At 44.9% G+C, this 27,401-nt stretch overlaps 1 protein-coding gene across 5 annotated transcripts in view; it reads right to left on the bottom strand.

Annotated features, from left to right (window-relative positions):
* The window catches only part of LOC135254966 (myocyte-specific enhancer factor 2A-like), a 125,592-nt gene that overhangs the window by 40,272 nt on the left and 57,919 nt on the right, over positions 1-27,401 (bottom strand). For all 5 annotated transcript variants that reach the window (XM_064335600.1, XM_064335603.1, XM_064335604.1 and 2 more), the window contains one exon: positions 22,095-22,298. In XM_064335600.1, the coding sequence (XP_064191670.1) occupies positions 22,095-22,298 (204 nt within the window). The remainder of the gene's footprint in view (positions 1-22,094; positions 22,299-27,401) is intronic.

Genomic DNA, 27,401 nt, shown 5'->3' with positions numbered 1-27,401 from the left:
TCGGCTGTTATTTATTCATGTGCAGCGCGCTTGCGAAAAGGAAAAGTCCATACGCGGACAGGGACCGTGGTTTTTAAAAAGCTCACCGGCAAAAATAAAGCACACTACCACAAAAAAGAAAACGCACTACAGACTTTATCGGCGACGGATTTTACCGGCGGGCTCAACCCATCATCATTAATTCACGTAGCCGAGTGCAAAGGTTCTGACCAGCAGCGTAGCCTATGGCCCTATGATGCCATTGGGGTGCCGTATGGGGGGAGGGGGGTTATGACGAATCCAAGAGCCATGGCTGACAGATGCCCTCAGAAAACATCAAGATTTTCTTGGATGGCCTGTGGTGGTGTGGCTCAATGTGAGACCTTCTCGTGGGGCCCAAAATCCCTGGTGGCACCCCTGCCTATGACACCTGGCGCTGTCATTCAAAGAAGGTTCTAGAGTTCAACATTCAATAATTAAGAAACATTTCCAACAGGTTAAAAAAAAAACTTAAGCGTCTGTGAACACAAACATTTGGGTTAGTGTTGACTTGGACATTCCAAGCATAGGCTACCCCAAAAGAACAGTCCTCAGACAGCCAATTCATAATCGACCAATGGGAAAGGGGCCAAATGGTAAATCGTATGACAAATGAAACACCCTGGCTTTTGTTTTCACTTGACTATGTCATGTTCCTTTTCAAGTGTGGTGTTAATTGATGTTTATAAAACTATCAACAATCAATCATCAGGTAGAGGGAAATACACACAACACGACTTCGGGTTTTGCCTGAGATGAGGTTGACAGGTCTTCAGAAACTTCTGTGAAAATAAAAAAAATCCTTCAATCGCCAATTGAAAACACTCACTCAAAGTGAAATAATAATAATAACAAACAGGAAGTGAACTATCCACTCAAGGCGGACTCCCTCGCCCCTTTCTCTCCCTCGGGTGCTGTGAATCGGCTGCTGTGTTCGCCGCCGCGTTTAACGGCGTGGCGTGCTAATCCTCATGACGTCGGCATTGTGTCCGATCCGTTCCGTCTAACGGGTTTATCAAAGGGCTCCATTGAGCAGGGAGGGAGCGGAGCACGGGCATGCAGCAGGCCTACAGTCGCGATGCTTTTCTGTCCCCGTTCCTCCAGTCAGCTCTTAACTTGAGCACCGCTCCGGGTAGCTTTAATACAGTGCGTTTCATCTGAAGAGGATAAAGGCTATCTGTACACAGAGCACCTCTGTTTGCCGTACACACCTCCACAAAGCAGGTTCAGCATAATGCCTTATGACCTACTGCCAAAACGACAATTCCACTCGTGCCACGTTTACTCTCTCTGAACCAAATCCCACATACAAGCAAGCAACCTCTCGGCAAATGGGCAATTGTGTTTTAATTGATATTTTGACGTGACTGTATGAATGCACTGTGACAGGTAACATTAACAACACTAACACTTCACAACTGTTAAACTGCCAGGGGTATTTATTTTTATACTGTTTGCCAGTGAGGGGGGTGGGGGGGGGTGGCATTGTAATGGATATCTGTATTTGGGTAATATGTACACACTCTGTATCACTGCTCTATATCAGCTCAGACCATTAATAAACCGCAGATAATTACCAGTCACTGTCCAGATTGTCACTTTGATGAATTTGGCCCTTCATATTGCCTAGTGAGAATCTGGCGCGCAGAAGAAAACATTCCCCCGTTCAAAGTTTCTCTGAATGACAAGCATGGATGACAATGGCATTACAGGAACGCACTTTCTCTGGGAAATTTAAGACTGAATAAACAAGCTGAAAACCAGTATTGGATTTATGTTATGTAGGCTACATGCTGGTATTAAAGATAACACAAAAATCAGACTGTACTCCATGAGACTGCCAATTACAGCATCACATAATGTATGACAATATTTTGTATCAAAACAGCACTATGTGGAATACAGAAGTGTGCACTATGCAGCAACCATAGAGTACACTGCGTAGGAGTGCAAAGAGTACTACTATACAGTTTGTGCTGGATCGTACATACACTATCTCTCCCTTCACACATCTCTATGGTACAGCAGCACTGACAGTACACTGATCAAACTGAAAATACATTCAGATGTCAGTATCTGAAATAGAAGGCATGAGCTCGCAGAAACACGCAAAGCTGGCGCTACACACTGCAGTCTTTGCGCATGTGTGAAGTTCTCATTCGTTCTTTCTCTCCCTCCCTCCCTCCCTCCCTCCCTCTTTCTCTCTACCCCTGTGTCCCAGACTGCAGTTGAACATTAGCTATCAGAGACTCTGAAACAGTAACCACCCTCCCTGCCAGCCCATGCTCTCGCTGGCCTCTAAAATATTCATAAGGACAATTAACAGTTCCGATAAGGCGGGGGGGGGGGGGAGGGCGGGCAGGACATGCCAGGCAGGCCGTTCCCGCGGCAACATTCTATACCCCCCGAATGGGTCAGACCTCATCAATCTGTGGTGAAGCAATGGCAGGGAGATCTAGGGTATACGAGCTCACCCCCCACCCCTGTCTTCCAGGGGGGCTTGGCAGCACACCAGACGGCCACACCATGACACAACGTCCGCTTCCTATTCCTCTTCTTCTGAGAAACGACATCTATGTGAGTGTGACTAAGTGTACCTTCAACTGAATTCTAAAGTGCCGTGTCTGGTTCGGTAATGTTCGCCAGCAGTGTATTGAGAACATTTCTTTTTTTAATCATCACAAGAATAGTTGAAATAGCAGCTTTGAAAGGAGGAAAAATCAGCTAGAACATTTCACACAATCCAAAAAAATAAATAAATGAATAATGGAGTCGACGAAACTATGAATCGTCACGGAATTCCGTGTGGGCGGGACTGTGTGCGTACGGACTCAGCTGCGGCAGGCAGGGGCCCGGGAGGGCAAGGAATCGCACCCCATACGGAGAGGGCTTCATTCTCAGCATTATTGAATTACCCTCAGCCTTGCTTCCCAGCACTGGAGCCAGTTTCTCATTCTCCTTTTAAAGCACAATCAATAACTCAGGAGGAAGCCTCCATTAGCCTGGGACCTGCTGGCAGAGGATTTGATGATGGCGAAAGGACAGATTCTGGAGATGAAGAGGGGGGTCAAACTTGTTAATTTAATGAATATCACAATGTGTGGATTTTGTACAAGAATTTGTATTAGCTCAGACTGAGTTTACATGAGTCTAAAATGGCTATAATGACAATAATGCATTGTTAGAATAAAGTTAGGGACAGTTTATTTTCGTAATTTGATTTTGGCTATTTTTTATTTTGCCTTATTTTGATTTCATTTCATTTTCAGTCAATGTCTTGTAACTGAAGCAGTAACACAAACTGTATAGACTCTCAAGGTGCTCAACCCCTGCAATCCTTCTGTCCTGTGTGCTTCCTCACTACAGGAAGATCCAGCACTATTTTACAGTATGGAATGGCCATTGGGACATGAATGGCCTTGACCAAACACATGTTTTTGCCCACTGCCATTTTGTCAACAGTGGAAATAAAGGAGAAAGCAAAATACAAAACACAGGAGAAACAGAAGAGGGGGGAAAAGTGTCTGGAGGGAAAATACAAGGCCAAACAATACGCACTCCTCCCTCTACCCTTACCCACCCACCCACCCCAGACAACAAACATGTATTCATAAAGCATCCGTCTCATTAGCTTCAGTAACAAGCACTTGTTATTTGCACAAAACAGCTTGCACTGAATACAGGCACTTGAGATAAGAGCCCTGTTCATTACTCACTGAAGACCGGTAAGGATGACACAATCCTCTTGTTTTCATCTCATATTTTTTATTTATTTGATCCATTCAATGAAGATGTAGGGCTTTTATATTATAAAAAAAAAACTCAAAACTGGAGTGGGCAGGAAAAATACTGCATTAAAAAATAGTGCTGACGTCAAAGGAGCACACCGTAAAACAACAACAACACGGCCCTCCTGCCGGTACCCAGGTAACCAGCAGGCTGGGTCACGCCTGCGTCACCAGCGCGCAAGGCACGGCCTCCTCGTTTCCATGGCGTTTATTAAGTTCCACGTGCGCGCGGAGCTGTGAGGAGAGTGAGCAGAGAAGCATCCACGCGACTCAAGGGAGCGTTTCTGTCTTCTGAGCAAGAACGCGGTTTTCTCCAAACAGAGACTTCAGGGACAGGGACGGAATAAAGAGTGGTCTCCACTCCTTTGATTGGTCATTTTCAATACCGGGCCTGACTTGTGTGATTGGCCATTCTGATTGCAGATTTTTTTCCCAACTAACCTCTGCGGTGACACGGTACCAAGGATTCCAGGAACCTGCTAATGATTTCATTGGAAAACGTTCATTTGCAGTGAACACTGTGTTGATTTGGCAAATGACTAAAATAACAAAGGTAAATCATCTATCTGTAACCGTGTCAATGTTAGCTAGACTATTGTTAATACATTGCCTACACTCAGTCATTCCCCTCTGACACACATTAGTTTATTAATGTATTAGCTAGAGAGAGATATAGCTAGCTACCCAGCTAGCTAGAGACAGAGAAAGACATCTAGCTCTATTTATCTGTTTCTCTCGCTGGCTAGCCATCTAGCACTCTCACTAGCTAGCTAGACAGTTAGATGGATGGAATTTAAGGCATATTTATTGTCCCACATATATGTATTTTTATTTAACTTTTTACAACATTCTTCTTTTTTCCTTTTCAGAAAAAAATAGACAAAGTCAAGAAGCTTAAATGTAAATATAAAGTTCAATTATACATCAGTTACACATATATTAGTTGCATCCTGTCTAGATTATCCAGCCATACATCAACTAACCTGATCAGGATTGCGGGGGGTGCTGGAGCCTATCCAAACATGCGTCGGGCAAAAGGCGGGAATACACCCTGGACAGATCACCAGTCCATCGCAGGGCCCACACACCACTCATACACTGATTCACTCACTAACCTAACCTGTAGGGAGAACATAAAAACTCCACACAGAAAGACCCCGGCGGGGATTCAAACCAAGAAACTTTGTGCTGTGCCGCCCTCTGTCTAGATTAGTTAAAAATAAATGTAAGTCATCGGAAGAGTTAACCCTGTTTCCCCCCAGGAAAATACACATATACATGTCAGTGTAAAAATCCCCTGCACACACACACACATATGTCAGTGTAAAAATCCCCTGCACTTGGATATTTTGAATGGTGGGGAAATTAACACAGGACTACCCTGCACCCAATGTGGCCAATTAAGGGCTTGCATAGCTAACCTAGCCAGTCTTCACCTCACAACATGAGAAAACTTCTGCTGCTTCTTTTTCCCCTGGGTGTGTTGAACACCAGCATACCCTCACACCCAGCTCCACAAACTACAATTAGCAAAGAAAACGAATTGAATGAAGGATGCATTACACAGAGCCAACAGTTAGCCTGTGGCAGTATGGGGGTAGATAGTGAAATATGACTACATTTGTTAAGTGTGAATAGAAACCAGCCTTCTGTTATACAAAGAAAAAACATAAAATTACCATCTGTACTCGGGGGATGTTCTCTTTATAAGCCTCTGATCACCACTACAGTATCTCTGCAGTACTTTTGTTTGGGGTATGGTTCTGGGATTTCTCTTTTGCATGTTTTATTTGCCTATTTTTTTTAAGTAAATGTTTTTTTTTTTTTGTTGTTTTTTTTCCAAAACGCTTATAATTAGACAGAGATTCAGAGCATGATCCTAATTACAAGCTGTGAGACACAGTGAAGCAAAACTTGCCCTCCATGTTTTAAATGACCTCTATGGGACACAGTTGAGCATGATTACTCTCCCTGTATCATTGCACCTCTACAAGAAACAGTTGCACATGACTGCTCTCTGCGCTCCCAGTACCCTCATAACACAGCTGAGCATGACTTTTCTCTCTGTTCCCTATATGTCAGCAACACAGCTGAGCATGACAGCTCTTTGTTTTAGCAGTACTTCTACAACACAGCTGAGCAAGAGTACCCTCCCTGTGTCCCTGCACCTCTACAGGACACAGCTGTATTCTCCCTGTATTGCAGTGCTTCTATATGACACAGTCAGGTAGGACTATTTTCTCTATTTCCCAGTATAACACAGCTTGGCATGACTTCTCTCCCTCTCTCCTCATATCTCAGTAGCTCTACAGCACAGCTGAGCATAACTACTCTCCCTGTTTTACAGCTGAGTGTGTCACCACCTTCATGTCAGCAGGCCGACTCCGCGTGCCGCCTTCCAACCAGAATAAATCAGCACTAATATCCTCATTCAGGGCCGACTGTCAAAATGTTTTTGTTTCCCTACCCTCTTTCCCCACTAGGGGATTTGCATCGGTGCACAAATGGCAGCAGCCCAACAGGTAAGAGTCTGCCCGGGAGCTCAGTAATTATTATCTCTCTCTCTCTCTCTCTCTCTTGTTATTATTATCGTTACTGTCAATATACTGTGTTCATCAAGCCATGTTTCTCATTTTATTTCAATTCAAATGAGTTCTTAATTTAGCTTTGTATTTTACTTCAATAACGCCTGGGGCCAGATTTCACACGTCCAGATTACAAGGCACTAAGAAATGGATACAGAGTAACCAAGCACAGTTAGCAAGGGAACCATAAGAAAAGAAAGAATAAATTTACAGATCAGGAAATAGAGGTAACGGTCAGCGAGGGTACAGCTTCACAACGCTGTATTATAGCATAGGAATTAATACAATGCCAATGGAGTGAATTAAAATTTAGAGTGACATCACATATAAAATACATTCATTAGGTATCATAAAACGAACAGTAAAGGATATAAAGAAAAGACGGTATGATGTTAGGCGGCGTACAAAAATAAAAACTTTACGAGGACAAAGGACACAGGTGGTGATCCTGAGGAAAGAATATTAGCACCCACAGAACAACAGGTCAAGGGGTGGAAGGAATATACTGTACATGGATGAATTTGTGATGGGAGAATGCCACAGGGCCTTTGAAGCTAAAACTATTAACAGTTCATTATATACCCTACTGAACGCATACACACAGAACAATTGCAAAATAGTTTCAATTCAGAATAGAAATTTCCTAGCTGATGACTTCAACAGAAGTCACGCATCCTTTCAACAAAACCAATATAATTTCATATTATATCTGAAAACAAACAAGAAGTGATTAGTAGAAACGTGTTTAACCCCATCTCCTTTCCGGAGTGTTATGCACCATTCCTTCACCTCCACCCCATGCAGCCCACAAGGGAAGCGGGCCTGACTGTGGAGGATGGTGTGTACAGCCTGACATGTATGAGCTGTAGCCTACAGGCTACATCAGCGTGAATTGCTGCATGCTTTCAATTCTCAAGAAAAGAGATAAATTATACAGAATACTTGCTTGTTCGAATTTACATAATCTCTGTTTTAGCACATTGAGGTCGGGTACACATATGCATGAACACATTTAACTATGCATCAAAAGGGAAGTCAAAGAGTGACGTAATCCCTGCAAAATGCATCCTAATAGCGATTCTGAGCCATCGTGATAGTTTAGCAAATACAAAGCAGACACTGCGACCTCGTAGCAACTGATCTTGCGTCAGAAAGGCAGTCGCAACCCTTTAGTAAATCTGGCCCCTGGTGCGCTGCCCATGTGCTGTTCATTTTCACACAAATCAAACGCTTTTGAAACGTTGTGGAGCAACTTAATGTCTGACATTGTCTGACAATGTCTGTAAGTACAGAGAAGCAAAAGCACAGCAAGCATCCAGAACCGGGTATGAAGGACAGTGCAAACTGATGATATTAATGGAGTCGGGTTCTGAGCAGCGTTAATGACAGGAGATATCATCTTTCAGAGCTCATAAGGTGAGGAATCAAAGCCCTGGAAAAGTGCTCAGTTGGACCCTCAAAGTGCTGGGTTAAATTAATGCCAAACAAAATACATTCCCTGGGGTTCCATTTTCAAAGATCACATGAAACAAACCCCCCGAAATGAATACTTATATCAAATAAATAAATCAGCTTAAAGCTTAGGCGCATGATAAAAAAGGACCGCAAGATAAAAACAACGAATAATTAATTTCATAACTGGGAGCTACACTATAGACCGTAGGTGCGCCTTTTGGCAATAGGGCTGCGTTCTCCAGTCGAGACAACTGTCTTCCTGGGGCATGGTGGGGTGGGGGATTTCGGGGGGCTGTGCCCGGGGAAGTTCGGGGTAAAGAACCACCCAAACACGCGTGGTACAGATGACTGGGCGGGATCCGTGAGCGTTAATCTGTCCCCGGCGTGGGCCGCAGCGGAGTGCGGGAAACCCTCCATTTCCGAGCTCGTCACTTCTGAGTCAATGCAAACAGCATTACCAGGGTCTGACGGCCACGCTGTCCTTATCATTTTGATCTATTAAGAGAAAATTGACACTTCTATTCTAATCATACTCAATTAAACTGGAGGCAGATGTCTCGGCCGTTGCGTGGATACAGACAAGCTAACGTGGCTCATACAAACTGGCTGGTACAGCACTGCTCTGCACAGTCCACTCTTCTGGAAGCCCACTCAAATATCAGTTAGTAGGGGAAAATGTAGACACACAATCCTCTCTAACACAAAATAACTCCTTGTGTGGTACACGTTTTTGAACTATAGCGCTCTATCCGTTATTTCTACTAAATCCAACAATCAAGGGCTGCAACTCAATATCCAAGCTGAGGTCCTTTTCACTTAAAACAACAGAATACTAAACCACTCAACCAACATACTGTAGGAATACGTAATTACTGTGTGAGTAGAGGCCATTCAGCCCATCTTGTAATTTATTAACAGATTAGAGTATGCGGCACTGTATCAAGCCTGGATTTCCCAGAGGGTCTCTGCCTCAACCTTTTTGTACGTCGCTTTGGATAAAAGCGTCTGCCAAATAAACGTAATGTAATGTAACTATTTGGCCTGGGCAAGCTGTTGTACCCAGTGACACATCCCATAATGACCAAAAAGACCTCCGTGGCTGTGTGACTCCTTGAGCTGTCTCGGTTGTCAAATGCAGCTTTATTGTATCAGCCATGCAGGAACCTGCCCCTTGCCAGCACAAAAAAAAAAGTCAAGTCTACATGTTAAGCATTTCCAAATTTAAATGTAATATTTTCTGTTGTGTTGTCATTTGCGCGTATTAAACACAAATTAGGCGTCCAACCTCCAACCGCCCCTTCTCATATTAATCTTTCGGAGTTGGTTAGTCATCTGAAATGGCGAGGCTGGCACCGTTGCTGGATCCGAAGGGACACCGCGTGCAGAACGTCAGAATGTTGGAATGCCAGAACAGACTGCTCCCCGCTCCACACCAGTGGAATTCTGGAGAGAGTTCTGGCAGGAGCTCAGCTCCTCTAAATCCTTCCCCAAACCCTCTCACCTCTCCAGCGCTCTCAATATTGGGTGGACAAAATCCTTCCTTTTCTCTGAAGGCTAAAACCCCAAATGAGTTTTGTGAAAAATAATGGGTTTGTGAACAGGGGGAATGGCATGAAATGTTTTGTGAGCATACAGTACAGTTCAATACATACAGTTCGGCGAAAAGAAACGCTTTAAAACCATGGGTACCACCTCCATAACAAATTGCCATATTGCCAAATTTCTGCGAAATAAATAATTTCAAGGTCCCTTTTATAGTGTGAAATGTGACCATTGGCTCGAGAAATTATTAAAGGCATGGTTGCATTTGAGTCGGCCGGCATACATAAAAAGCACATACTGACACATACTAATCTAGGGTTGTCAGGATCAAAATGGAGGACAAGAAAAAGAATGCTGACGGCTTTATTATAAATATGCAACGCCGCCGGGCTGTTTCGCTGGGCCATTTTGTTTTGACACCGCGCTCCTTTATAGGACAGCTGTAAGTGGCAGGTGACCTGTGCTCCCGGTATGAAAGCGTTTCAGAGTGACAGGTTGCCTCTTTGCCAGCTGGGCTCCATGTAACTCTCTCCTCATTATCTCGGTATGTTCTAATCGGAGATATGGGGCACTCGAGCCAGGATCTGTGTCAGAAACAGTCCAGGCATGCTCTCTCTGGTCTATGGCCAATAGGGGAACCTTTTCGTGTTCTCCAGCTCTCTCTCTCTTTACCTTTTCCTTCTCCTTTCTCCCTCTCTCTTTGTTTAACCAGATAGAGCTGGTCAGTGTTGCAACTTCATTTCAATGCAATTTAACACTCGCTCATTCCTTGAAAAGGTTCCATCAAATGGGCTTGTTTAAGCTTCAGTTAAGCTGTCTGTTAAACTGTTCTTTAACTTACACTTTTGTTTATTTATGCATTGTACCATTTAACACATGCACACACACACACACACACACACAGTATTTCTGTATCATGTCATTTCCAATGAATCCCACCTCACAAAACTACTTATGTATACTCAATAGTGAATATATATCACCTAACATGCCTCCATTTCATGTGTTTTAGTCCAGTGGCTTCTGCAATCTATAGCAACAAAGTCCAAAAAAACAACATTTTTGCAGGACCTGTTACAGACTTTTTTCCCCATGCAAGTGGGAAAATATGGCAATAATAAACTTGGCAAAGAGGACAATTCTCTAACATAATTTAGACTTTTGTGTTTTTCGTGCAGCCATTTCCTACAGCGGAGCTTGTTAGGGCCAATTCTTCAGTCATTTCAGACCCGATCAGCTGGCTACCTGCCCTCAGACATTAAAGCTTTTTTTGCAACATTACATTTTAACAAGACAACGGAAAGCTTTTTGCCAGGGAAAATGGCTCCCTGGAAGGCTGTTCAGTTTCTCAGAAATGCCTCGCTCCTCGCAGCCTCTTTCAGGTTATTCTGAGGAGAATAATTGATCAATCACACTAATTGAACAGTCTGGACAGCTTGTTCATGGCAGCAGATGTGCCTAATTTGCATTCATTAAAGACAGACGCTGGTCTGATTCAATGTTCTGATTGCGGCTGGCAAAAATTTACTGGAGATTACTTCTTCCTCGAGGTTGTACAACATTGACCTTTTTGGATGTTCTACAATTTTTAACGGACATACCTGAACGCTGACAGGGTTAATGTTTCCTTTTGAACCTTCTTCACTTGAAAATGAATGAAATGTTTCAAAATCACAATTACTTTGAAATAATGTATCTGTTGTAACTGTACCAGGCACTATCTTTGCCAGTTTTTTAAATTGATTTAATTTATTTCATCCCGTGTAAACTATGTTTGTGTGTGCGTGTGTTTGTCCACGAATGAGCACATGTGCTTAGTGTACAGTATGTATTTTACAGTGACCGCCGTAGTGTTTGGCTTGATTTGGCTCTGCACTCCACAATTTTAGATTTGTAATCAAACAATTCACAAGTGGTTAAGGTGCACATTCTCAGCTTTTATTTAAGGATATATTTTATACACTTTGGTTTCAGCATGTAGAAATGATACTACTTTTTACACACAGTTCCCCATTTCAGGACCCCATAATGTTTTGTAAATATTACTGTCATGTAAATGAAAGTAGTAATGCTTAGTATTTGGTTGCATATCCCCAACATGGAAGGACTGCCTGAAGCAGCATATGAAATGTATGTTCAGTTAGATTCAGATCAGGTGAAGGACTTGGCCAGTCAAGAATTTTCCAGATTTAAGCCAAGACTCAAGACTAGATACTGAAACCTGTATTATTCCGGCAAGGAAGCAATTTAACACACTTGACAAATCAGAAGCACCTTTGAAGCCATTTGTCCCCAACGTTATGGTGCCCTGAAATGGGGGGACTATGTATAAAAAAAGTGCTGTAATTTCATTTACACGGTGAAACCAAAATGTATAAAACATCCTTTTATAAACTTGATTGCAAGTCTAAAATTTTGGAGTACAGACACTAATTAAAAAATTAAACATTATAGAGATCCCTGAATCATTGAACAGCTAAATACATGACTAAATATCCTGAATATTCAAAATGTGCTCAACCTGAGAAAAGTAACTCTCACTTCTATACAAGTTATAAATAACAAAAAGCATGACATAATAATTCCAATACAAAAAACTTTACCTGGCTTAGGGATATATGATTTCATCTAACATTGAGTAATGCATTTACTGAAATGTGTTGTGAAGTTTCTGAAAAGACCAATTTCCTGATTTCAGGAATGAAAGGGTTTAAATTGAGTGATGCGCATTCCAAACAATTATATTTTTGAATGCTATTGCTTCAAAGATCAAATAAAATATAATACTACATAATTCCCTATTTCCTGTGGGATTCTGGGGCTCTTTGCCATGAATGTATAAGAAAGAACTAGATTTTAGTCTTATTTTCCAAATGAACTGTTCATGATCATATTAAATTTAATGAATCGGGTCTCATTCCAAAATCTATGTTACAGTTCATTGGTTTTTGTGCCGTTTTTTATTTTTATTTTTCTTATCCTTAATGACCAGACGTAGGTTTCAAATGAATCATATGAGAGAATTATTTCAATCTGAATATTGGCGGAAATCTTCTGGAATTCCAATGCTGTCTGGAGACAAAGTACTTCAGGTCATTTTTTTCATCCTGGTCTGTTCATTGTGCCAGTACAGTTGTCAAGCTAAAAATGGATGCAGGTGGCCATTGTTCATGATGTAATGGTTGGTCTCCTCAGTGAGAAGGCATTCTCTGCTTGAGTCCACCGTGCTCCGCCCCCCCTTCCCAGCGATGAGGTCAGGTCCCTCAGGAAGAGGGCCGACTGATGAATGAGAGCCCTTATCAGAGTATCAGCCTCTCCAGGCCTCCAGCTCAGACCAGCTTCCGGCCCACCCTCCCCTTACTGTAAAACCCACACTTACTGTAACAAACAGCCCTGTGCAGAGCAAGCCTTATTTCACGAGCAGAAAACATTATCAGTTTTGTCAACTCAAGCTGGGTTTAAATTCCACGTGTACTCTATTAGACTTAAACGTACTCTCTCAAAGTAAATTTTACACGGAACATTTTAGTTGTGTGCCGCAGTTGCTTCAGAAAAGACATAGTGACGGGAGGACGGAGTGTAGCACAGTGGGTATGGAGCTGGGCTTGTAACCGAAAGGTCGCAGGTTCGATTCCCGGGTAAGGACACTGCCGTTGTACCCTTGAGCAAGGTACTTAACCTGCATTGCTTCAGTATATATCCAGCTGTATAAATGGATACAATGTAAAATGTATGTGTAAGTCGCTCTGGATAAGAGTGTCTGCTAAATGCCTGTAATGTAATATCAATATATACACTATAGCTCGACAAAAATATACATGCTGCCCAACATATTAATTTAAAAGACAACCAGACACGCTGTAATACAACAAAACTCTTTTCTAAAACTCTAAACATGATTAGTATTGTTAAGCCATCAGCGAAGATGCTGAAATTTTTTTTATGTATTTATATTCAAAGCCAACAGACGTACATGTTATTTTGTTATTTTTCCTATCAAGCAACTTTGGAGGTTTTAGGTAAAATGAGGCTTTCTTGGAAATATTGTTTTTTCGAAGCAAACAAAGCAAGCAAAGCTAATGACACTTGAAATGAAAAGGTCTGTAAACCAAGAGAACAACTTTGATTACATACTGGTCATGCGATTTGCAACATGCAGGCATGCTATTAAAATTACCCTGGACAGGAAAGAATTGACTAAAGAAACTTCTTTCTATATAACGTGAACAGATTTTTACCATCAGCTATTAATGAAACAACTATAAACGTAATGTGAGATTTGCTTAAGTACAACTGCGCTTTCAATTTATCTGTGCAGTTGTCGTGAAGTGCAGTACAATGATGTTACATTTTATGTAATAGATTTTTTTTTTGGGGGGGTGGGGGGGGGGGGGGATGCAGGATGGAGTTTGTCCTGTAGCAAAACATGTGAAAAACATTGAAATGTATCGTGTAGAAGTTTTAAGGACTCTCCCACTTGCACACAATTAGCAGTGACCATCATAGTAAATATGCCTCGGCTCAAGGAAATAACTGGACCTGGGTAGTGACATGAAGGGACGTGAAGGTTGCCATGACTCTGCGCAGAACACCGGGTATAATGACATTACTTTAATGACTTGCATCAGTGCTTTCATTTGTGTTGATAACAAAATGTCATTTTAAACACAATGACAGTAAGGACCTGGACATCGGCTCGTATGGATCCAATTTGCGGATGTAAATTATCTTGCTACTTGGACTTGCGCGTTTTCCCTGAATGTTCACCCCCTGTTCGTGCCTCCGGCTTCAGTTTGGTTCGGAAGCAGCCGCTTTGAAAATGACTAGGCTACATTTTGAGATTCGCAGTGATGTGGTCTAGAGCATTTTAATAATAAGCAGGAGGACACGATAACCGTGCAGTTCTTCCTAAACTATCCTTCAACACAGTTTTTTTTTAATCCCCCCTCCTCCCTTTTTCTTTCTGTTCGTATATATTCTACGGCAGTAGGCTTCTAGTTTCTCCATAGCCTCCTCATGAAGACACCTGTTGAGCCCGCTTTCTGCGCGCTGGCCGTTCGGGATTCAAAAAGGGTTCGTTCGCGGCGCGTATTGACGCTTTCGTTCTGACAGCCGTGACCTCCGCCACACCGGGCGCCGATCCGAGGTCAGCGCAGGGGGCGGCCCGGCAGGCTCTCCGCCGCTGCGAAGGCGTGACGCGACGGACTCGCGCGACACGACCTGCTTTTACAGGAAGCTCCCGCCGCCAGAGCCTCTCAACGGGGAAGGCGCTGAGGGAAGCGGTCACTCAACAGCAGTTTCACAGCACGAGGTCTCAGCCATTTTTACCTCAGGAGGCCTGGCACTTCGGCTCAAGAATCGATAAATAAATACCAAATAAAAGGGGTGCGGAAGATTAAGGCACTGGCAGTTGGGTCTGAGGGGGCAGCGTTCTGATCTCCTGCTGCCTGCTGCACAAACAACAGCCAGGAGGCTTCTGACAGGATCGTGGGCAAGTAATTTAGGGGGGAGATGGGGGGGCCATGTTGCAGTATACCTGGCACCCGAAGCACGCTGCATGGCTTGAGCACCCCTCCCCTCACGCTTTCATCCCAGCCTCTATCTCTCTCTCCGTCCATCCCTCTGTTCCCGCTTCCCTCGCTCTCTCCCTCCCTCTCCATCCCAGGTTAAGCAGTTGAGTCTGAGTCTAGCGCGCCAGCCGCCATTCCACTGTCAGCCAAGACCAAGGCAGAGTCCGCGGTCCCGCTCTGCTTATCGTAGCCGCGCCTGAGGCAGGAGGCGTCCATCTGTGAAGAACACTGCATCTGCCCCCCCCCAACCCGCGCCCCCCCCTCACCCCCCTCCCCCGCTCCCCCCCCCCGCCACCCGCCACCGGCCGCACGGCCAGCCCTTTATCTACAGATGGCACCGCCGAGCAGGAATGTGACCTTTCGCTTGGCTTCTAGCGGGGAACGGGAGCTTGTGCTGCCTGCCGCCACTTTGCGAGCGCGCGCGTGTCTATGTGTGTGTGTGTGTGTGTGTGTGTGTGGGTGTGGGGGGGGGGGGGGTAGGTGTGCATGCATGGGCCTCCCAGATCATTTTGCACAGACACAGACTAGACACGGTGCGTTTTAATTCGATTTTTTCATTTGCCCGCGTAAGTGCATCCACGTGAGGCTCGTTTTCACAGGAGAGAGTTCTATTCATTTTACCCCTCCGTTCACTCGCTCCCTCGTTCATTCTGTCACTGGGGGCGGCGGTGTTGGCTCAAACCACTGGAGTACGAGGCCGGAGGGCTCCATCAATCAAGGTAATAACAAGAAGGGGAAACAACAATTCACCAAGAAACATTTTACAGCAGCATTATACGCTACGTGAACACTACATAAGCCACATTTTGTTTTTACAAGAACCACACACATACATACACACTCTGTCACAGACACACACACACACACAAATACCATCTCTCGGCCCATTCCTCTCACACATACACAAACAGTACCAAGGTTAATAACACAAAGTAAAACTGAGACGTAGTTGAAAACTAACCATGAAAAAAACATTCATAAACTGAAATAAGAATGCCTGTCCAAAAAAATAAATAAAACCAAGCATTATTTTCTTAGCTACATATACATACAAAAAATGATAAAAGGTGAAGGGTAATATGCTTCCTTGTGCATTATCACCTCTGTAATGGCAGAAGTTGCGACATAACAGCAATGACACATGGCTAGCTACCACGGCAGAGGCGAGGCACATGGCTGGGCAAATAGGACAGAGCTCAGCCTAAATTTACTCTGAATACATTATCAACAGTGCACTGTACCTTTTGAGCTTGCATATTCATAAAAGTCAGCAAAGGTTTCTCGGTAGGAGCATGATAATATTTCTTGATTGTTTAGAAGCTTTTGTCCCTTCCTTTTGCACCTGAAAGAAGATCTGGCTTCATAATACCCCTGTTTCAAATTGATGTTGCTGTTCATTTTAATATGTGAAATGTGCCAGTAATAAATAAAAAAAATGTTATAAATTTAGGCAAATTAAAATAAATGTAAAATCAAATTTCAGTGTCTAATGAGTCCATTTGCTGACGTCTCTGCTCTCTTGCTATTAAGACAAATTCTTAAAACACTTTAACTGAACCACGCATTATCCTACTTAGAATAAAACTAAGGATGGCTTAAAATTATACCAAAACTAAAGTGAACTGGAAATGAAATTCAAACTTAATAGAAATAAAAAGCAAGGGGAAAGACAAAACCGTAATAGCCGTGCACACACATGTGAACACACTCTCTGTTCCTCTCACTCATGGACACATACTGGGCAAATATTCACACAAACATAATAATATGCTATAAATGCTTAATCGTTAGCCTGCTGTGATATCATTACCACAGAGCTTGTGGTACTCACAACCCTGGCAGGACAGTTCTTTCAGTAAGAAAAAAAAAAACTTCATATATCTAGCTGGACGTACCGAACATTCATGAAATAATCGCTCAGGGTCACTGACCGATTGGGGTCTTGGTAAGCCAGTCACAGAATCTCTTAAACGCTCAGGTACAGGCTCCGGACAGTCCGCGTCCGCCCCTTTTGGAGAGGGCCGTCAGCACAGAGAAGCGAGGCTGTTCGTAATGGCCCAGGCGGCAGTGAATCAGCGCTCTCACCCGTGAGGTAATCTCTCTGCATCGCAGGCCCGGCGAGAGAACCCATTTACCGCGTCTCTCAAAGAGCGCGTCTCCCCCGCCTTTAAAGACTCCGGCTGCCCCGCGCAAATGCCGCACAAACAAACAACAGCAGCACAAGAGGAGGAAGCTCGTCGCCCGAAGCTACTTTCGCACAGGAAGCTCAGCTGCGCGGAACAGACGCGGCTCTCTGAACGCACGTCCTCCGTAGCCTCTGACCAGCGCTCGCACACGGCTCCGACCTAACAGGTCATTACACAGATCCTTCATCTTAAATACTGCTGTGATGATGATGATGGTTATTACCATCATCTCATATTATTACTAGTAGCGACACTGGTAGTGGCACTAGTTTGATTATCATTGTCCTTATCACATGATGATGATGATGATGATGATTATAATAATAATAATTATTATTATTATTATTATTATTATAAGCAGTGGTGGTGTTATGCGCATGTATTTGTAGCAGTTAGGGCTGTATTAATTCTGCTCTGCTTCCTGACTTCTTCAGTGGAGCTGGTCCCAGAGGCCCAGGGGTTCCGTGGGACCTGCCCTCTCCCTGAAAAGAACCAATCACCACCCAGCATGAAACTCTAAGCCTCTCTCTACCAAGGCGCCATTTTGTTTCGCCCCTGCACACAAACCCCCTAAGAAATGCACAGGGCTACGCGTCCGATCCCAGCTGATGCACAGAGGTGCAGGAAGGAAAACCTGCAGGGAGGACCCCGCCCCCTCCCGCCCACCCAAACCCTGCGGGTCTCAGCAAGCAAACTCTTCCCTGTGTGGCCGGACAGACGAGGCCGCCCTCGCTACGCTCAGTCTAGGGAGGGGAAAGAAAGTAAACAGCCTGCCTGCCGTAAAAGATCAGAAGACGGTAAAAGATGAGACTGGGACTCTGTGATGAACCGGAATGGCCTCCCTGCTCTCCTCAGAAAACAAGCGCAGCCTTCGCTTTTATGAAAGTCAAGTACGAGGCTGAGGCATGGGGGATATCCATTTTTAATGCAGGCCTCGCACCGAGAGAGAGAGAGAGAGAGAGAGAGAGAGAGAGATGAGAGAGGAGAAGGGGTGAGAAAGAAAGGAGAGAGCAAAGAGAGGGAGAGAGAAGGGATCAAAAGAAGGTGAGATTGTGGGTGGGAAGGGGAGAGACGGTAAAATGTGAGGAAAGCAAAACAGAATCATTGAGGAACTGAGAGAAAGAGAGAGAAAGCGGTGGTTAGAGAGGAAGACAGCAAAAGCGAGAAAGGTGGAGAAAGGGGAACAGAGAAAAGAGCAGAAGAGAGGGAATGAGAAAGAGAGAGAGACAGAGAGAGAGAGAGAGGGGCCCCTGATGGAAGTGAGGGGCCCATGGGCTGTTGTTCATCGGTTAGCAGCTCTGTTGAGCAGGTAATGCGGCAGCAGCAGCAGCAGCACAGTCAGCATGAATTAAAGATACCGTCACGGCTCCCCCCCCCGGACAGCCGGAACCTTCTCACGGCCTTTACGCACTTTATTCATCTCTTTCCCTCGGAAAAAACACCCGCACGCTTTCACCGAGAGCACGGGGCTTCGGGATTCTCACAGCGCGCTATCTCGCGCCCGACCGCTCTCGCCGTCAGAAAGATATCATAACAAAGCGCGAGTCGGGGAGGAGGCGCGACAACGCGATTATTTTACAGACCTAGCGCTGGCGAGGACCTGGGCAATAAGAGAGAGACAGCTGCCCTGAAGTTAAAAACTCAAACACAGAGCCCGTCTCTGTCCACTCACTGGCTCTCAGTAAAGAAATAAACCTCTTTCATTTGTTGTTGTTATTATTTCAAGACTTGGCAGCGCCGTGTTTGCTTTTCATTTAGTCAGAAGTGAAGAGGCGCTCTCTTCGAAAAAGGGGCGAGCGTCTCTGTTTCGAGCAGGCCCCAAATGCGTCAGCGAGGAGGGCTCGGATCCCGACCGCTCCCGCCTCCCGCCGTTCAGTGACGGTGTTGGCCCGGAACATAAAAGATGTTCATGGGATGGTTTTCTCTGACGCAAGCCCTTGGTTAAGTTCTTTATGCAGGAATACCCCTGTCCTGTGTCCCCAACCCAGGGGTCTGGCCTACAAATGTAACTGAAGCCACTTTCCTGGAAGGCTACTTGGCAAAAGTGCTTGCCTTTCATTCCTTTTGCTGTGTGTCTACATTGTTACAAATACGTTCCCCACTGGGGCGTTATGTATGCTGTGATTAACATGTGAGAAGCGGCTGCAACGTAACTGTACTGTAGGCTTTTAGCTAGAAAGAAAATTAAGAGCTGCTGCTGGCGTCGAACCTGGTCCTGAAAATGGGGCTTACCTTCGACTTCCCCAGCCAGTCCGGCTTCACCCCTCAGGCGGACAGCTCACGCTCGCTATGTTACGTTTAGTTCAGTTTTTGTTTCTCTTTTTTAAATTTTTATTTTTTTGACCAAGTCAGTCCCAGCATCCCATATGCAAATGCTACTTGGTGAGGCGCTGGAGCGATGAAAAGAACCCAAAAGATCCCAAAGGGTGGCTGCAGGTGCTTCAGCGGCTATGTGGCGTGGTTACGGGCGTGAACATGAACTCAAAAATGGCCGCTTTCCTCTTCAGCCCACACCGGAGCTCTTCTTGACTCTGGGACTCCCCTCAATGAGACGAACTAAAAACAAACGCCACCAACACTGCGTCTTACAGCAGAACTTACACAAGTTTTAAAAACCCCTTTGCATTCGCCCACCATTACACCTATCTTCCCCACCCCCCTATCTGCATTTCCCTGACCTTATAAAGAAATCACATGGGCGTAGCCCCACCCCCCGTCTGCATTTCCCTGACCTTCTAAAGAAATCACATGGGCGTGGCCCCACCCCCAGGACCACCTGGTTCACATCTCTTGACGCCAGCAACCAACTATGAAAGAAATGGCGTGTGCGTGTGCTAATGTCTCATGTACTAGTAACTATATATATGTGTGTGTGTGTGTGTGTGTGTGTGCATATACATTGAGCACAATAATGTTTGGGACAACAACACATTTTTTTCTTTATTTCGTTCTGTACTCCACAATTTTAGATTGGAAATCAAACAATTCACGTGGTCAAAGTCACTTTGGTTTCACCATGTAAAAATAACAGCACTTTATATATATATAGTCCCCCATTTCAGGCCACCATAATGTTTGGGACATATTGCTGTTATGTAAATGACAGTAGTCATGCCAACAAAAGACCTCTACAGTGAAGACTATGAGTTTGAAGGCATTTGGTTGAACTTAAACAGATAACATGTTTCCATACTCCTCAAAACTCATTCTGCTGCTGCTATCAGCAGTTACATCAACAATGAAGACATCTGAGCCAGTATCTGTGGCAGCCATACATGCCCAAACCATAAAACACCCCACCACAATGTTTCACAAATGAGAGGGGGTGCTTTGGATCTTGGACAGCTCCCGTTGGCTTCCCCCCTTTCTCTTGCCATCACTTTGACACAAGTGAGTCTTGGTCTCTCTTATCCACAAGACCTTTTTCCAGAACTCAGCAGGCTCTTTTAGATACTACTGAGTAAACTGTAACATGGCCGTGTTGCTTTCTCAGCAAACTAGTTTTCTGCAACCTGCAGTGTAGCCTCTGTATTTCTGTTCGTGAATTTTTCTGTGGACAGGAGTCACTGACACATCCACATTTTCCTCCTGAAGATGTTTCTAATCTGTTATACGATACAATACGATACAGTTAGACTGTTGTTAGTGGGTTTTTCATTATTATGGCGATAATTATTTGGTTGTAAATTGTAGAGGTCTTCCTTGGCTTACCAGGCTCTTTTTTCTGAGCTCAGTGTTGCTCTTGCTTTTCAATTATATTCCAAACAGTTGATTTTGGTTTGCCTAAGGTTTGGCCTAAATCTTTGCCTGTGTTTCTTATTTCTCAGCCTCATAATTGTTTCCTTGACTTTTCATTGACACAACTCTAGTTCTCATGTTGAGAAACACCAATAACAGATTCCAAACACAATCAAAAGGCTAGAATCAAAACTATAGACCGAAAGCTCTCTTATACCTGCACTAAGGAAGCAACTGACTAATCAGAAACACCTGTGATGCCATTTGTCCCAAATGTTATGATGCCTTGAAATGGAGAGACTATGTACAAATACTGCTGCATTTTCTACATGATGAAACCAAAATTCATAAAAATACCCTTAAATAAAAGCTGAGAATTTGCATTTTAACTACATGTGAATTATTTGATTTCTAAATCTAAAATTCTGAAGTACAGAATATGTATAATTCAATATAATTGTAATTATGCAATCCAGTTCATTAATGGTCAAAATGCGAACAATTCCACCAGAAAAAATGTTTTGAAGCGGTTATTTTTCATAGCAATCACAAAGTCAACCAAGGCTGACAGAAAAAAAAAAAAAAAAAAACTCAATATGATCTGTGAATTAAATACGGAGGACTAAAACACCACATGTTTTACATTCATACTGTACTTAGACATCACGTTCATACTGTACTTAGGCAAAGACTGAGCTGTGCAAAGATGGCCACCAAAGGAACACGTCTGTCATGGTTTTTTAGATTGCAGGGACAACCACAGAGAGCTAACATGAGAGCCGATAGATTTTCCTTTTTGTCAGTTGCTGGACTATACCCAGCTTAAACTTATCTCCTGCCACAGACCCGATTGTGTGCTATCTGAGCAGTGGCAATGGGGAACCAGTAACTCGTAGCTCTATCCAGGACAGACTAACATTGTCATTTCAATGCAATTTCCATAGAGAACCCAACCGGCGATCCATTTGTTCCGGTGTGTGTATAACTTTATCATGACTCGGTGGGATCCTTAAACCCCTGTACATTACATGAGCAATTATTAAATTTAGCGCACATCACTAGCCTGAAACAAGCAGTGACTCTGAATAAAAATCATGATCGTGATCCAACGCTCTGAACGGCAATGCAGCTTTGATTTCACACAGGGCTTACACCACATCTCTCTTTGAACCACGTGCGCATTGGTTCCGCTGTGGATGTCAGGCCACTTACCTCCACGATGTCCGAGTTGGTTCTGCTCTCGTGCGGCTCGTTGTACTCTGTGTATTTGAGCAGGACCTTGTCCATGTCCGTGCTGGCGTACTGAAACAGTTTGTTTGAGCTGTTGAAGATGATCAGCGCTATCTCGCAGTCGCACAGCACGCTCAGCTCGTAGGCCTTCTTCATCAGGCCGAACTTCCTCTTCGTGAAGGTGACCTGAAAAGACAACGAGAAGGCAGAGGTGAGCCTACCTTAGCAGAGTGTTCCACAGTGGCCTACAGAGGCGGAAAATCCAGGTCCAGAAAGTAATAGTCCTCCACGGTATTTTGTTCAAATCACCTGGATGTGCTAATCAGCACAATTCTTCAGCCAGGGTGTATAATTAATTGGTGAAATCAGTTGGCTGAGTTCATGGGTGGAAAAAACACACGGCAGGACCTTTACTTTCTGAGTCCTGGACTTTCCACCTCTGCTGGCCTTGGCAAATTCAGCTGGGCCATAAATGGATCTCATCTTTGAAAATTATGCAAGCTCAAGTGATACACCAAAAACAGAGTAACCAAACTTGCACCACTGAAAAGGTTCAAATGTACTATCGATACTGCTGCTTCCAGCTTAGCCAATCACTTTAGGAGTTTCAAGTGCCTATTCTGGCTAATCGACCTCCCCACAGGATATTGGTAAAGAAGATCCTTAGCAAAGGACAGGTTGGGGGTAGGGCGGACAACAGTAGAGTGGAGGGGCAGTTGCTGCTCAGCCAATGGGAGAGACAGGATTCACTAGGTCTTACATTGCTCCTGTAGTAACCTGAGCCCCCCACTCCCCCCCCCCCCCACCTCTCTCTCTGCATTGCCCCTGCAATGCTCTTCCATCATCTCATAACAGCAGCCTTCAGTGCAACAGAAATGTTCAGTCTGAATGAATACAGTAATGCATACTGTGGGGCCTCTTCTCATATTCTCATACAGTGGGTTCAGATCTTATCCATGAGGGCTGGTGTGCAAGCAGTTCTCTCCTAGCAGTAACACACCTCATTCAATTCAATTTCAATTCAATTAGATTTTACTTGTATAGCACGTTTTGCAGAGATACCATCACAAAGATACTTTAAAGAGGAAACAGAAAGGAAAACTGGGCAACACCCAGGCCTGAACCCCCCAAAAAGTGAGTAATTGAGGTAAAAGAAATTACAGTGGAAAGAAAAACACTCAAATGATGGTGAGAAAAAACTCTCCAATGTGAAGAAATCTTGGGAAGAACCTGGCAATCCAAGGGGGACCCATCCTCCACTGGACAGCCCGGTGTAATTCAGCATATCAAGAACTTCCTTTCTCATTGGCCATCCGGGTGTAATTCAGCATATTAAGAACTTCCTTTCTCATTGGCCAGCCGGGTGTAATTCAGCATATCAAGAGCTTCCTTTCTCATTGGCCAGACGGGGAGAGCTGACGACCCAGTTTTCTGTAGCTAACCACACCCTGCAGCTATAGCCCTTTTAAACCTGTACTACACAGTTTTACCATTTCTCTATTCCCACTCTCCAAAAAGGTCCCACAACACCATTGCTGTGCAGGAGGGACAGATTTGTACATTAAATAAAGTTTTAAAGAATCATAAACATGATAACAAAAAGATGCACACACAGTACAAATATATCATCTACCAAGGAAATGGTTTTAAAAATGTGAACAAATAATGTGATAAAAGCCCCACTTGAACTGACCAACTGAAACCAGATTAAACCAGTTTAAGGTGGGAATGAGAGTTCCAGAGCTGGCAGGTAAACCAGTGCACTGCAGACAGAACATATCCCATCTCACTCTGGAACCCAAGTAGAGCTGGGAGAACAAAAAGCCCACTAAAGGGGAATCCACTTCCAAATGACCCTGTTAACCGCACCCCAACTCCAGGTACCACTGACTTCAGTGCTAATGAACCAACACCGCCCCAAGCCTGAGTATTTTCTTTTACTTCCTGTCTTTGGCTTCCTGGGAGATACTGTTTTTAGTAATCAGACATTTCAGCATTACTGCGCACGGATCTCTGTTCCGATCATAGTGTTTGGCAGGGACACCCCTGTCATCCCCCCACCGCCTGTGAAATGAATGTGATGTTCCTGTGAGTGCCCCCTCCCCCCTCCCTCGCATCTGCTAAGTGCACACCTGCCAACGCAAGAGAGAGTCAGGAGAGAGAGGGAGAGAGAGGGAGAGAGAGGGAGGAGAGATGAGTGCTAACGGAAGCAAGACGAGAAGAGCATAGGGAAGAAAGAGAAAGAGGAGAAGAGGAGAGCACAGCCAGCAAAGAGCAAACAGGAGGGAGGGGGGTGGGGTGGTGGTGGTGGTGGGGGTGGGCAGGGTAAAGAAAGAAACCGCAGATTGCAGGACAGCGTGAGTGGGTGGCCTGCGTTTCCATTCGAACCGTGGGCCGGCCCAGAGTGCTCCACGGCACAGCGGAACGGGGTAGATTTGCGGCTCAGCTCCGGGTTTGACTGGAGTTTCGTTATTAGTCAACTGCGGTTTCTCTTCTAGCAAAATGACTTCTTATTTACTGACAACCAAAAACAATAAAAAAATGAACGAAACCCTGCTGTGTACTGAGTCTGTGAGACAGTGGATAGGACAGCATTCTGCTCTGGGCCCTGGCTCTGTCTTTATTAACTCAGCAATTTGCATATAATTGACTTAATATGGCAAGATTTTTTTCTATCGCCGCTTTGAAACAGTTTTGCACATAAACTTACACCTTGTCAATTATTCTGTTCGCTGATTTACTGAGACGATATCAGACAAAATCAGAGCACTCTTTCACTCATTTCAAAGCGCGCTGCCCTTTCACTCTCTTATTTCCCCCATGGTATTAAATGAGCAGGTGTACTCCAGTTCTTTCATTTTTCCTCCATTCCGCTTCCCCCCCATTCTCCTGCCTTCTCATTTCCTCTGACGATCTGATACACTTTGGGCACGAGGGGCTCGGGAGAAATGGCCCGGGATCCGAAAAGCGCTCAAACGCAGAGCAGGAGCTAATGAGAGATATGCAAATGTCCCTGTTACAGTGCAGACCGGAGTCCAAGAGCAGCTGAGGTACTTGTTTCACTGGGGTCCGGGTGGGGGGTGGGGGGGCTGGCGGGTATTGGGGGGAGGGGGTTGACGGAGTGAGATGTGGACAGGTGACGCGGTCGCTGTCGCCGCAGACGGGGTTCAGGGGCGACGGCGGACCCCCCGGCGGGAGGAGGAGCACAGACGCCATGTATTTCTCCCGAGACTGACGAGGGGCCGACCTGTCAGTCGCAGACTTAATCAAACCGGGATGCGGCTCCTGGGGGGGCACCTCTGGGAGGGACGGGGGCGCCAAGACAAAGCGGGCACCGGGGAAGTGACGGGAAGGTTAATAAGAACAGTGATTGGTGGGGGTGGGGGTGTTGTGAAGAGGGGGCCCCAGCTGGACGGCTCCGGCCCCGGCCCTCCCCAGCGACTGGCAGGCTGACGGGCCGAGGGGCCGGGCAGACGTCTCCGGCTTCCTGTCCGACCGGATTAGCTCTGCGGTTTCGGAGGAAGTGCGGGCGAAACGGAGACACCCCCAAGTCCCTACCCCACAGGGCCCTGGGGAGGCAGACTTACCCCATACTGCCCCACAGTGCTCCCAGTTACCAGCTAACAACCTTTCAGCCCAGAAAAGATAGAAACTGTCGCACATTTACCCGGTGTCTTGGATGTCCCCAGAATGTCATTTTTACTATACGATGAAAACTGTAGAAGCAGTTTGAGAACGGCATTCAGTTTTGTTATCCTGTTTAAAAAAATATTTTGGATTTTATTCATGTTTCCCCCTTTATCGAGAAAGCTGGCAAAGTTCAACAAATTTGCGATTTCCATACTTAACATTAGGAATATTATTTTTTCTACTAGTTGTTAATGATTATGCATGAGAACTGTTACACACATTTCTGTGATACTGTATAGGGCAAACTCTTAACATCCATCGTACCTGCCCCCTCCTCAAATGCCCCAAACAAGGTATGTCTTCCACCACACATGCTTTCCAACTGTACTCCAGGTGCCCATATTCATGAAGCACTTTCTGACTACCAGCAAGCAAGCTTCCCCTGCCCATATTGTAATCTTATCTATAATGAGCTAAAACACCAGCCTGAGACAATTAAAGAATACTCATCTGTAATGACTAACAAAGAGCAGAAAATGTCATGAATTATGTTATGTTATTAAGTAATATACACAAATTTCTGTATTATTTTTTTTTTTTTCATATAACAAGACTACCTGTATTTTAATGGCTTTCCAATGAAGGCTAGGTGAATGCTTGAGAATAAAAAAAAAACCATAATTCTGTAGGTTATTCATAGTGTAATTGTGTCATGTGTGCTCCATGTAACATTTTCGATTCTTCCCCTTAATCAGTGTCATTAGCTAAATCATGGCTCCGGAACATTCTCTCAGCTCAGCTGAATGGCTAAACCACCTTATTGTCACTGCTTTCAAAGACGACGCTAGCGCACGCCAACAGTCCACTTCATTCCCTCCACAAAAACAAGACCTCCACTGTGACTCTTAACACAAATTAATTGCAGGCACGAAACAGCGGAACAACACAGGCCCCCAAACACCCCCCCCTCCCCTCGGCCAGACCCTGAACCCCGCCTCCAACCGCTAACCCCACTCCAACCCCCTCCCCTCCACACCCCACTCCCCTTCTCTCCTCCCAACACCTCCTTCCTACCCGGCTGCAGCTCCCGCTGCAAGGTTAAAGGAATTTTGTAAGTGTGACCACACTGATCCAGGAAGAGAAATGCTTGGCTAGGAAAGGAGAAAGGAGAAAGGAGAAAGAGGCGGATGGGGAGAGGGAGGGGGGTGGGATGAAGAGATGGGGTAGTGTTCTGCTCTGTTGTTCCCAGGGGGGGGAGAAGGGGGTGTGTGTAAAGTGCCCTGTGCCATGAAGGGGAGGGGAGGGGGGGGGTGCTGTTGGTGACGGGGCCAAGCCAAGAGGCGCCGTGCCCGGCAGGGAAAAATCATCAAACTTTTAATGACTTGGGCAATTACTCCCGGTGAGTGGCTTAACGACGTGCGGGGGACATCATTAGACACGAGAGCCCGCTCATTACTCACCAGGAGAAAGAGCTGCCCAGCGCTGGGAAACCAGGCCACTCTGTACCTGCAGCCCGGCAGCAGCCCTGCACACGCCTGCACTGCACACGCACTCTGTACAACGGCCTTTCTTTCTCTCACTCTTTTCTTTCTTTCTCTCTCTCTCTCTCTTTCTTTCTTTCGTTCTCTCTTTAGCTCTCTTTTAAATACCCTGACTAAT

This window comes from Anguilla rostrata, chromosome 5 (genome assembly GCF_018555375.3).
Source record: "Anguilla rostrata isolate EN2019 chromosome 5, ASM1855537v3, whole genome shotgun sequence".
In the NCBI taxonomy this organism is placed as follows: domain Eukaryota; kingdom Metazoa; phylum Chordata; class Actinopteri; order Anguilliformes; family Anguillidae; genus Anguilla; species Anguilla rostrata.
Note: the sequence above shows the minus strand (reverse complement) of the source record. Positions and strands in the feature narration are given on the sequence as shown.